At 39.3% G+C, this 13729-nt stretch overlaps 1 protein-coding gene across 6 annotated transcripts in view; it reads right to left on the bottom strand.

Moving 5' to 3' along the window:
- The window catches only part of IQSEC1 (IQ motif and Sec7 domain ArfGEF 1), a 363771-nt gene that overhangs the window by 275819 nt on the left and 74223 nt on the right, over positions 1-13729 (bottom strand). For 4 of the 6 annotated variants that reach the window (XM_076345942.1, XM_076345928.1, XM_076345932.1 and 1 more), the window contains exon 2: positions 7658-7687. The exons of the other annotated variants lie outside the window; for them this stretch is intronic. In XM_076345942.1, coding sequence (XP_076202057.1) covers positions 7658-7687 — 30 coding nt within the window. The remainder of the gene's footprint in view (positions 1-7657; positions 7688-13729) is intronic. 6 annotated transcript variants of the gene reach the window in all.

The following is a 13729-nucleotide window of genomic DNA, read 5'->3' as shown; positions in this document are numbered from 1 at the left end:
ACTTTAACCAATGGTGAAATGGTGAATGGTGTTTAGTATGCATAATTCAGAGAGTTTATCTATTTTTACTACCATCCAAACATCTACCACAGTCTTTGACAGTGGACTACATTGTTTTTACCAGCTTTTTTTGAAAAATTTTTTTTTCCTTCCAGTTCCTCTCCTGATTACAAATTAAGTTCTGAGTGGTCAAACAGGTAACAGTACAAGACAACACTGATGTTGCTATGCATCTGAGGAAGGTCTTTCAATTACCTGTCAGATTTATAAGTAGTCAAAAAGTTAAGTGATTAACAAGCCTGAAGAGCCTTTTACAGACAACTTCTAAGCAACACTAGAGCTTAGCAGAAACAAGTTACGACAAACCTGCTGAGCACTTTGGATTCTGCCAATTATTGATTTTAGTAAGCCTTCCTAATCCTTCACATATTGTTTCATAAAACAATTTCTAAGGTATGACCCTAATACAAAGTCTGGGGGAAAAATAAATCCAGTCTAGTATTAATTCTTATAGATAAGCATGTATTCCTCTAGCAGTCAAAAGGGCGGAACAGACATTCTAGTTGCATATAAACAAGAATGCTGGCACAAGATTTCAGAAACAGATAACATAGGGCTAATTTGTTTTCATCAGCTCCAGGAATATCTGGAAAAAAACAATTACAGTTGTTTATTAATAGCAGCTTAATCTCATTCTAAGATGTTACAAGAGATGTGTGTTACTAAAGAGAAGATCTCAGAAAATATTACTCACCTTGTAAGAATGCTCATACAGTAGTGCTTGCATCTCTAGCCTTCAGTACTTTTATAATTCTATCTAAAGCTAGAATTTAACATTCTGTCGTTTTAAATACCATCAAGCTCCCCAAGCGTGGTTAAAGTGCACAGTTAAACGCAGGGATGCAGCTCAAGTCTCGTGGGCAAGACATTGGGAGTGGAATCAGAAAATCGGCTCACTGCTGTGTCACCAACCCGGTGGTTCAGGTACCTCACCTCACTGTTATCCTCCTCCATCCGTTCTCATCTCAGCAGGAAGCTCTTCTGCCTGTACAGTATGCCTGGGACTTGGGCCCTCATCACCAAAACGAGCTGGCAATGCTGTGTTACTCTATTCACAACCATCTTTTCTCCAAGAAGATTGCTGTGGCAGATTTCCTTCCTTAGTAGCCTTGGATTACACGGACAAGTATCTGCTGTACCTAATCTAATAACTCACAGTCCAAAACTGAAGCACGAAGGGCTGAATTAAAGTAGTTATCCCAATGAAGTCGCTCAATTCCAAAATATTTGTTAAGCGTATATACACAGAGAGCATATGATGTGTGGTAAAAAGGATGAATTGCCCATATTACTCAGGGAGATGACCAAGAACCGAAACCACAAATGGAGTGCTGATTTGAGCACTCTATTCTGAGACTTTTATATCAGTACCACCTCCTACTCCTGGAAAATCAGCACACTTTTCACATGATTCTAAATTGCACAGAATAATAGATTTTTAAGAAATATTAATATGTACTCCCAATCTTATTTCACAAATTTTTTTTTTTTTTTTTTTTTTTTTTTTTTAGTTTTCATAGAATCATAAAGGTTGGAAAAGACCTCTAAGATGATCGAGTCCAACCGTCAACCCAACACCACCATGCCCACTAAACCACATCCCTAAGTGCCTCATCTACACGTCTTTTAAATACCTCCAGGGATGGGGACTCAACCACTTCCCTGGGCAGCCTCTTCCAATGTTTAACCACTCTTTCAGTAAAGACATTTTTCCTCACGTCCAATCTAAACCTCCCCTGGCGCAACTTGAGGCCATTATTTATTCACTCATTTATTCTGTAAATGAGTAAATCACTCATTTATTCTGTAAAAGTAGATGTTTTGTACTATTTTTAAGAAAAAAAATATATTTTTTTTTTAACATCACAAGTGTAGAGTTAACTATTAAAGATGACACAGATACAGTTTGGACAACTTGATGAATGTAGTGCTGTCCTTTCATTCTGACTAAAGTTATGTACTTTTCAAGCCACTGGCAACTCCACAGCCATCTCAGCTACCAGAAGCTGTTTCCACATATTTTATTTCTGTTAGCAGTAATAAAACTGATTTAAATTAACATCAAGAAACTCATCATATTCCACTCTACTGTAGAGCGTCAGCCTGACATTTATGTAGAAATCTATTGGGGGAATTTTTAGATTTTTTTTTTTTTAAATAGTATCAAATGGTGATTTTACACATTTTAAGGACTGGTTAAGAGCCATAGAAAAGTCTTTATGGAATGATTAAAACCAGCCAGAAAAGGCCCTCTTTACATGTAGTCACTGGGTCATTCAGATTGCAAAGCAATACATTTGAACTTGAAAATTAGTTGTACAAGTCTGTCTGTCTTTAATTCCCCCAAACCTGTACTTCGCAGGTTATCAGAGAGGAGGCTGAGTCACACAGTTAAAATAGATTCTACTGGGGTAAAACGAAACAAAGAAAACCAACAAAACTTTGCTTCCTGCTAGACGTTCTCTCTGGTTCAGTCACTGGTTTGTCAAGGTCTGTTTAACAGCCATTCCTCCCTCTCCACGCAGCTCAGAATCAGGCCGATGGTCTACAATCCTTTCCTGCTCTGAAGTAAACTAGACAACTACTTTTCCACTTAATCTAACGTACATCTTTCTACAAAATTAGTCTTTTTGCATGATCCTCAACAGACACAAAACTTTTCAGTGTCCTCCATCTATTTACATACTGAGAAGAATTACAGTCTCAGACTTGTCTTTTGGTTCAGCTAAATGCTTTATGTTTTCTCCATAGCTAGTACTTCAACTGCCCCTTTTTTTTTCTTTTTCTTTTCTTTTTTTAACTGTCCTCCAAGATCTCCCCTCTTTCTTTACGTATTTCTTAAATTATGTGGGTGTTCACAGAACACCACACTTTTTTGGCAATAGCCTTGGCACCTCTCAGTTTTCAGAAGCCATGAGACCCCCCTGCTTTTATGCAGTATTGTTACTTATAGCTTACCCCATTTCGTACTTCATTTCTCCTTTAAAAAGCACACAATGGGGAAGGAACAAAAAACCTAAAGAGGACAGGTCAACTCCTGTGGTCTGATTGAAGACGTATTCTGCACAGGATGGCTGCTGGGACGAGGTCTGAGAGGTGCTCTATGCTGCTGACAACTGACCGAAGGACCAGCTGCAGTGGAAGTATTACACCAGGAATACCACTGCGCAGTTGTGATGAGCAGCTCAGCTCAAATGTATTTCATCTCACTTATTTTACTGGCAGAAAAGCAGCAAAGGAATACCTAGGGAAATGTTTAATTAAATCTTACGTCTTTAAGCCATTCATACTACTATTAATCTCTTGTAAGAATAAAAATGGGAAAAGAAGGAAAGCCAGAATAGAGGTACGGTTTCTGGGCAGGCTTTAGAGGTTTGCTAGTCCGAGATGCTTACCGATCCTCTGAGTCCCTCTGCACCCGACACACTGCTTGAATCCTCTATTCTGTTGCCTTGTGTTCATTAAACACACAAGGTCCATAGTAGAGGTAAGAGGAACATCATCTAGTTACTAAACCTTGAGACGTACTATTCTTGCAGACTTTAATATGATAGATTATACTACATATATACATTCTTATCTGTAACTATCAGGTCATACTACTAAATACCAAAATTGCTCGTAAAACAAATTGCATTTTCTACTGAAAACATGTGAACAAAGACAGCTAATTGAAAAGGACCATCACACTGAGAATTTCATAGCTCACCGTGTATGTGTTCATTACATATGAGAATGCAAAATGTTCAAAGCAATTTATCAATTTTAATAGATTTAACAAATACCTAGGCCTGAAAATTACATGGCATTCACCAAAAGGAAACCAATGCAAGTCTATTACAATACAACAATATCATACGCAGAAAGAATTTTAAGGGCTTGCACGAACAATGGGATTATTTATTATTTTTTGTCACAATGAGAAAGCCAAGGGAAAAAAAAAAATCAAGATGATTTTTAACTATTTCAGTGTGTTATCTAGAATCATATTGCTTTTCTGCATAGTCAGATTCAGTGTTTACTGCATTTCAGAGCACTTCAAAACATCTTTTGGATAAATTTTCATCGTTATGACAAGCTATAAAGCGACTGAAAACAAATCCACCAAGGCAATAACTTTTGCAACTGAGCAACAGTATAAAATTCTAGGGCACCACTTGTATTGGATATTCCATTCCAGTATGAAAAAAGCCAGCTATTCCAAACCAAGTCTCTTGGTCAAGAGTCTGATTATGCTCACTCAACTGCAAGAGAGTAAACCGAACCCAGGGTTTCCCAATCCCATGCATACAGGCATGTTTGGCACCAGACTCCTACGGCCTGCCAAACCCAGCTGCATATCACAGCTTTGGGGTGGGGAGGGGTGGGGAAAAAGGCAGGGACAAAACAAGCAAAAACCCCCCACAAGTTATATGTATTTCCCTGCCCTTTTGAATCCTAACTCTTCTTTTTACTGCTCAGAGACAACAGCTAAAAAGGCCCTCCTGGAAGAATTAAAAAGTTTAAGGAGGACGACAATGGAGCAGGTTTGACAGGACGTAAGGAGGGAAGAGAGAAGGATGAGTCTGGTTCAGAGTAGACCTACTCTACAAGTCCATGCCCACGTCACTCCAATGTATCAGCTCTGACCCACGATGAATTCAATAGACTGATCTGTTTCTCTCTCTGCATCTGCTAGAAACGCAAAGATAAAAGTTAATTACAGCACTGGTTCATCTCATCCCCACATAGCGTTGAACATGAGAGAAAGATCTTGCTTCCATGTAACAAGCCACTGAATTGCCGTAGGATACAGGTTTCTAGTGACCGAGAAATACACACCGAACTATCATCCATCCAATCTCAAAACAATCTTCTGGCAGAAAGGAAGTAAAAAATAAATGGTTGCATCTCAGAATTTATTAGAGTAATCCTTTTATCTTAAGTGCTAAAGCTAGCGAGAGTCAAACACCACAATCCCGACCAATACTTTCACTTACTAACCGCAAACGTAAGCCCTTAACTAATTTCATTCAATATAGTATCTGTCCAGCTAATGCTGAGACAGTACATTTTATTCCTGGCTTCTCACCTACTTGCAGCTCCTTGCTAGACTTTATTTCATGAATTCAGCTGAACAATTTGGCAGAAGACACTGGCATAGTATGGCCAGCATACTGATTTGCTGGTATCTTGCTGGTATTTTTGTGAGCGGGAATGATGATTTCTTCCCTTCAGAGTTTAAGCACTATCCCCTAGACTGACCTTATTTCATTTGAGATGATTACACTGTGGTTAATTTGCTTCACGCTGTTTTCCTTTATTTCTGGCAAATGAAGATGAAATGTAAAGAAGCTACCTAGATATAGATACAGAGCTAAGTGAGCTTTTGCCTAAGACAAGACAAAAGCTGGCCAGGATTTTAAGCAGGCAGAAACATAAAAGCACATCCTCAGCGACATTTCACCTCTGCTCTGAAGAAACACAGTTTAAGAGGGAGGATGGAAGAGTTGGACTGCAAGAGCATTTCAGGAGGAGTAGGGCTCTGCCTTCTGCCTGAGTTGCCTGCTACTGCATTCATCTGTTAGCCTAATTTTAGGCTATCATAAAAGTCTGGAACTGTCTTGGAGTAACTTGAGTTCATGCTGAATAACAGAATTAATTCAGTGTACAGCCTCAAAACAGAAGATTACATCAGCACTCCAAGACTCATGCTGATTGCCTGCAGGTTTCTGTAGAGAACACATGGTGTTGATTTTCACCATCGCAGCCCTGAAGCCTGTATACAGCAGAAATACACCCCGTGCAGTAGTGCCAGTTTCTATAGACGCACCAAGCCTGAGCAGACCCTTCCTTTAAGGCATGGAATTTATCTAGCAAGACATACTAACATTATTCCATCAGTCTTGCAGCCCAGTCCCTTCGCTTATCAGTCAAATAACACCCCCCTCCCCTGCCCTCCCACAGTGAAATTATCTTAGTTCATTAAGATGCATGCTAGGAGCAAGGGCTAGAGTTCTATTAACATTCAGTTTTTAGGTAGCACCCAAACCAGATCTGAAGTAACTAGCTTTCAGCTGTGCCTATACACTACTCAAATACCTCAAAATATGGTCTCTAATAGATGAACTCGACTCGTACCGGAGTGCATCAGAAGCAGTGATGCCACACACACCCCTCTGAGCAACCACATCCCCACAGGAGGCTCAGCAGGTCAAAACAAGAATGGCTATTATAGGTTGAAATGTCACCTCAGTTACAGCTCTGTAAATTCACGCGCCAGTGGACTTCTTTTTAGTCTGCAATAGCTGATCAGCATTAGTCCTTCCACAGCCTGCCAGCACACTGGCAACCCTAGTAGGAGTTAAAAACCCCCAAGGAATAAAGTACAGGCATCTTACTATGATCTTAACTACAGCAGCTTGTGACTTTGTTCAGTTCAGTTGCTGTATATTAAAATATGCTACCAACTTCCCCTGCACAGCCTTGAACTGAGATCAATACCATACTGATTTTGATTTCTGCTGTAAGGGGGGGGGGGGGGGGGGGGGGGGGGGCGCGAAGAAAAAGCATTTCAGAGGATCTTTGATCACTTCCCTACAGACTTCTGTTTTTCTGATATCAGATTGATTATTCTGCAGTTCGCCTGGTTTTGTGGATAGTCTGCATACCTGTGGGTAAGAACTGGATTTTTAATTCTGCAAGTGAAGGTCCTGGCCTTTTTTTTTTAGTTATTTAAAGAAAAAAAATACAATGTATTTAGATGCAAAGCCCTGAGAATCCCCAAAACAAGCTGCAGGGTATTATGGTGAACCCACAGCCAATATTTTGGACCTTGTTATCATTGACTGATGGTCACACTCCTTGAGAATCAAGGCATCTGCTTAACTGTAATGGTCTAATGAATGCGGAACGCATTCAGATTCAAGCATGTACTTTTCAAGTTTCAGTCCCGTTTAGAGCACTTTCACAAACTCTGCAAGTTTGACTCACACAGCCACATTTTCAAAGAGGTAGGTTTAAAAAAATATCCTTGAGGTAGCAAGTATAAACTACTAAATGAATGAGTTAAAAGTAAAGTATCTGATAATGACATTAAATTCCCTAAATTATCTGAATCTTCCAAGTGCATAATGAATATTGCAAGAATGAGTCAACGAAGGGTCTCACTGTCAAGTAAAGAAGAGGAGGCTACTAAGAAAGCCTGAACAAGTACGTGGGCTTCTCCCCAACACAGATGTTGCCCCCAAAAACTGACAGGCAGCTGGCTCACAGCTTTGCCAATACAAATGACCACGTAGTATACATTTTGATTGAAAACACTGGAAACTATCTGTAAATAATTTTTTGCAATTCTCAAAACTAAGATCTGAGTCTTAAATCATATTGGAGATAGAAGCGTTCAGGAAATGTCATGTTATCTATTACTGAACTTATCCAAGGTAGAAGATCCTTTACTTAAAATACAAATGGCATGCTGAGTAGAACCAATAAAAAACGCATTTAAAAAAAAAAAATCTGTTTCTATTTAGTGCTTTTAAATAAAGTTATGCTTTTTAAATAACGTATTTTCTTAGAACAAACACATCAAGACAGAAAGAATACAGTGTACATATACCTGATGCTTCTCGAACTTTCACCTTCAGACCTGTAAAGTAATACACAAATAGTTAGGACATAATTACTGTTAGCATTTATAAGCCAGATAGTCTAAAAATGGTAGACCTTCTCATGCATTCTCTCCCTTTGTATTTCAGTTAGTTTTTCTAAGGCTTGTTGTACTTTCCCTACTAATGAGACATTTAAAAAAGAAACCGGACTACTTAGGTTTAGAACAAATCTACTGGAAGTTAAAAAACAGTTAACAGTTGAAGTTAATAATTGCAATATTAAAATATATGCTGACACTCTGTGAACCCTCAATAAAGACATTCTGTAAACGTGCAATAACAAAGGTTTATGTTCCATATTTGCAAGTGAAAAGCACCGGCCTCTGACATTATTCTAGAAGCAGATTAGCTTGTACCTTTATTTTTTTTAGCCTTTCTTCACTCTTTAGTTGAAAAGGTCATAGGCAAATACATGTAGGAATCTAATCCCCAGGCTTATTAGGTACTACTCAGAAACAGCTAAGGTTTGCAAATAAAACCAATTTAAAATATTTTAAAACCCACACTTGTCTGAATTTCATAACTGTGCAAAAATGAGGGATAAGATATACTAAGTTACAGAAGCTCTTAAAGGGCATATTTTTCTCAAGGTGAGATGATGTTACCAATCAAAACCGGAACAAAGCCTCTCCCCACTCCCACCAACATTTTTTAAGTAAACAAATTTAATGTCATTCATACTGACAAGGTTTCCTCCTCCGAAGAGAAGCAGAAACCTAGCACTCCCAGCATTTCATGAACAAACACAGAATCCAGAAGAAAACATACAACCATTTGCCCAATTCTTTTCCTTCCTCCCTCCAAAAGAATCCAGCCTCAGTGCTACAGAAACCTTAAATACATCAGTAGGCTCCACAAAAACAGGAACCAAGCATACAAAGCAAAGCAGGAGATTCCAGAGCAAAACAAAGCCTCAAAACACCCTTTCCATGTCATAATCTCACCAGGGACCCAAATAAGAAGGTGATCAATATGAACTTGCAAACTCTAGCACTTAAGTGACCATAAGCTAGCACCAAGTTGCTCCCTCGAAATCAATGACAAGGGTATTCCTTTAGGAACTAAAGAATCTTCCCTAGTTTGACTGGGGGGGCTGGGGGTGGGGAGGGGAAGACCAATTTCTTATTAGAATGACTTCCAATGACAATTTGCATATTATGCTAGAGGCAGTAGAAAAAGTTATGGCCAGTAAAAGTTTCGTAAGTCTAGTGCCAGAAAGCAAGCAGTACTAATAGCTAATTTTCAGAATCTATTGTAGAAATAGGTCCCCAAAATTGACATTTTTTTCCTCCTCCCTTCATTACATGCTCTAACATTATCTCTATTTTCCTTCAAGCTCAAAGAAGTCTGGATGATTTTAAAAGCACAAGCTGAGAGGAAAGAAGGAAAAACGAACTTAGCCTCTTGCCCCACGAGAGACTTGGGTGGTGGGAAGAGTGCTGTAATTCAGCGGACTGAGCGTAGGTTACAGAAAGGTGGCCAGGTATACCTACAAGTAGGAACATCAGTTGATGTTCCTGACAGCTAACATCACAGAATGCTTTAAAACAGAAGAGAAATTAGCACAGTGGAAAATTCTGTTGCCCAGAGCAAAGTGAATCAACTCGTGCCTGGAAAGAGGAACGCAGTAAGTAGCTGTGCTGTACCATCTCCCAACCTGGAACACCCAGCAGACATGAGAACTCACAAGGTTCGCTGTAGAGCTTACCTGTGTTTCAAAAACCACTTTTCTGAAATTGTTACAATTGTCTTTTTACTTGAGGTGATGAAGGATCATCACTGCCCTTCATTTAAGGAAGAATGATGATTTTCATTTAACAGTATCTCTCACCACTATAAAAACTTAATGTAGCATTTTGTGTACCCAACACAGCATCTGCCCAAAGAACACTCTCGACCTTGGTAAGAGCTCTGAGAATTTGGGTGTTACTGGCATCATTACCTCTTATCACAAGATTTATTTTACTGCATATTAAAAAGACTTTATAAAACAACATAGAATGGAAAAACCACCCCACAAACCCACACCCAGAAGAGCTCTTAAATAAATAGTTAAGAGATAACGCTTTGTCAGTTCTTGTTAATGAAGACAGGATCTGATATCAAATGGCTTTACTTCCAGCTGTGTTACTCTATTTTATTCCAAACATTTTAACATATAAACGTGCGCAAGACTTCAGAAGTGGTCTGCATTTCCATCCTGGCACCCTGCCCTAATCACAGAATCATAGAATCATTGAGGTTGGAAAAGACCTCTAAGATCATCGAGTCCAACCGTCGACCCAACACCACCACCCACTAAACCATGTCCCTAAGCGCCTCATCTACTCGTCTTTTAAATACTTCCAGGGATGGGGACTCAACCACTTCCCTGGGCAGCCTGGTCCAATGTTTAACCACTCTTTCAGTAAAGAAATTTTTCCTTACATCCAATCTAAACCTCCCCTGCCGCAACTTGAGGCCATTTCCTCTCGTCCTATCGCTTGTTACTTGGGAGAAGAGACCGACCCCCACCTCGCTACAACCTCCTGTCAGGTAGTTGTAGAGAGCGATGAGGTCTCCCCTCAGCCTCCTTTTCTGCAGGCTAAACAACCCCAGTTCCCTCAGCCGCTCCTCATCAGACTTGTTCTCCAGACCCCTCACCAGCCTCGTTGCCCTTCTCTGGACACGCTCCAGCACCTCAACGTCCTTCTTGTAGTGAGGGGCCATAATAACACAAGCAGTCTGACATCCATCGTCGTACATACCTTTCAACACGTCCAAGATGGACCAGAACAGAGGTGAGGAAGGAATTGGCACAGGGCTAAACTCGGAGCTTCATGAATTCAAAGCTGACACAGTGTTAATTCGTGAGTCTCTTGTGCTTCCCTTCTCATTTTTTAAAGCCTGTCTGGTCACTTTAAGTTGTTAGGTTTTCAGATACACTTATGTATTCTGATAGACAAAAGGTAACTTTAAAGCAGCTTTTTCTGCATGATTACCTTCTCCCTGAAAGTTAGGTGAACACCAAGGGAAGGAAGAGAAATGAACTCACCTATGCATCCCCATGAGTAATGAAAAAATTAATGAATAAGGTGTTTAACTGACACTTCCCACACTCAGTTTTCAGCAAATTACATCTTGCAGAACTGTAAGCCTTACAACTGAAAAAGATGTTATATGTAATTGCTTGTACTGTCACGTTTTCAAATATAGCCAAGACAAATGGATTTTTAATGCCTTAATTTTCTGCCTTTCCTCTTGATTAGGATAACAAAACCATCCGAACCATCTAAACAGGGAAAAATGTCTTTGAGTGCCCAAAGCATTCTGGGGTCACTAGAAGCAGCGACCAGCCATCCTAGACCACCTTTCCGTCAGCTCACTATTCCTCTCACTAAAACTCAAGAAGTATTTTAAATAAGGCAAGGAGAAGCTGCAAGGTAAAGGCTGGGCCTCTGCAAGGCGCTCTTAGCTGAGTTATGCCCAGCTGCACCGAGGCTGGGACCAACTGCTCTCCCAAGCTGAACACCTTCCAACTCAGCGCAGCTAACAATGGGGGAAGACGGACCATCATCCCTTCTTTATTTTTAGGATCCCCAAAGATAAAAAAAGCTGCTAAATTTTGCAACGGCTAAATTTGCATTTTCAAGGCAAAGATTTACTCAAGTAAATTTTAAAGAGTTATTCAGAGATGGTCAATTTTACTCGGGGAATGAGTAATCGGTTTGCAGGACTGAATGAATGCACTGCTGAAAAAAACTAGTATTGTAGTTTGAAATAAAGCATTAGATTTTCTTTAAGCATTCTTTAAAAGCCAAGATTTTGGATCAATATTTAATGTTTCTGCTTATGCTGTACCCATGTGCTGGGCTTTGTTTTTTTTTTTTTTTCCTTTTGACCCAGGCAAAAGAAATGATACTGTCATTGCTGAAATAAGGAGAAAGGCGAAGAAATTTCTGGCAATGTATTGCATTATTTCTTTTAAGGTAGACCTTAAAGAAAGAAAAGGCTACAATATATATCAGATCATCTACGCTACAGTACTTTATTTTAAACAGAATATATTCCATTTATATATTTAAGTTATATCAGCGATGTGATAAATGTCATGCAGCTTTCTCCAAAATTTCTCCTCTTATCTCTGGCTGGTTTCCAATATTCCATTTTGAGTAGAACTAAATATTAACCCACACACCCCACTGAAGGCATCTTCTTCCTGACCCCAGGAACTTCATTCTCAGTAGGAAACATGGCAAAACACATCCTCTTTAAGATTGTTATAGTCAATAGAAGCAGAAATGACTTTGCTAATAGCAGTATTTACTGTAATTCCATTGCAAGCAGAGGCCAGGAGGAACAGGTACCATCCTAACAAACCTTGAACCGAAAACCAAAGGCAAAAGAAAAACAAAAAACCCAGTACTTAAGGCTTACAGGGGACAGCAAACCAAAGCGACTATTAAAATCCTGAACGATTTTTGTTTAAATTAAGTACTGCCATCACCCTCAGGTCATCTGTCAGTCCACATCTGTGAAAACTGGAGATCTCAGAAAACATCTCCATTCGTGTTACCAAAATGACTTACTGTTTTCTGCTTTGCATACCCAAGAGACAGTCACCTCTGTCCTCCTACAAATACACCAGGCAGGAAAACGACAAAGTATCTTGGCTTCCAGTTGCTGAGTTGGTTGGCAATTTTTCAACAAAACGTTCTTGGTGGGATGTTGTCAGCTCACAAAAATTGAAAGCCATTTACAGGAATATCACAATTTTGAAGAAATCTTTGAGAAAAGCACGAGACGGAAAAGCCACTCAAATGGGGAATGTGAGAGGTTCCCATTCCCAATCAGCAAGTCTCGTGTTCATTTAGGTGAGAGTAGGGTCTTAAATCAATCCCAGAAGCAGCACAGATTCAGAGGCAGAGCTCATTCTATGGCTTTTCCTCACTCAAAAGATTTTAGCAAGTCTTTGGCTCACCCCAGCAGGAAACGTTCAATTCTCTCCATTATTCCCCCCTCTTAAAGTAATAATAAACAAGCTGAAAGTCTTATGTCATCTGATTTGTTGTTTACACTTAAAGCTATACTTAGAAGTGAAACAGCACAATGTAAAGCTGCTTCCAAAAGCAGCTTCAGGGCCGGCTTTCAGTCTGACTCATGAAAGTAGTCATTTTCAAAATGAAATATTGTTCATAACCATTAAGGCATATTATATAGACTGATGTACACAACTACCCCTGCAACAATTTCAAGCTTAGCAGATACTTTACTTGGGCAATGACTAGAGTTATGGCAATGTTCTATAAAAACAAATTATATAGAAAGTAGAAACAACAGTTTTAAAACTCTATTTGTCTACGATTCATGTTCAGGATGCAAAATTTTGCTTTACATGGCAGGGTAGAAAACCAGCCAAAAGCAGAACTGTAATCTTACCGTAAAACCCCACAAATGGACAGGAGTTTAATATAGTCTCACAGCCCCACACCCACCCATGTGGTAGTAAGCCAAGTTGTATCTCCTCACCTCTTTAGAAGTTGTCACTCCCATCAGAATAAAAAGAACTGGGTAAAAGCCAAGGTTTATAACAGCATGTCAAACTTCCATGCTAAATAATTATACTTTATCTGAAATACACCTCCTTGTAAGCCACAAGAACTAATTTTATTTTAGGAGACCTACTACAGGTATGAGTGTACAGTAACCACATATTAAAGAGCATTCAAATTTCATTTTGGAAGGAAAAGATTGGACCAAATCTTTACAGAGCAATACTAGAATCAATGCATTTGATTAAGCCTTGCTCTGAGCACAGAACTTGCCTCAAGAAAGAAAACTACACCTGTTACAGGTTGTTCTTTTGTAGTATATTAAGTCTTCCAGCATTTGTAATGCAGATGAACAGATTACCTTCAAGGAAAAAAGCTTCAGGGGGAATTCATTAGTGGCTATATAAACAATACTACTTATATCACGGGTAGGCACTAGCATGTCTCGGTATAAAATTTCTATGAGTATACGTTCTGAGCAGCAATTCA

Source organism: Aptenodytes patagonicus, chromosome 8, assembly GCF_965638725.1.
Source record: "Aptenodytes patagonicus chromosome 8, bAptPat1.pri.cur, whole genome shotgun sequence".
Classification (NCBI taxonomy): domain Eukaryota; kingdom Metazoa; phylum Chordata; class Aves; order Sphenisciformes; family Spheniscidae; genus Aptenodytes; species Aptenodytes patagonicus.
This window is presented reverse-complemented; position numbering and strand designations above follow the sequence as displayed.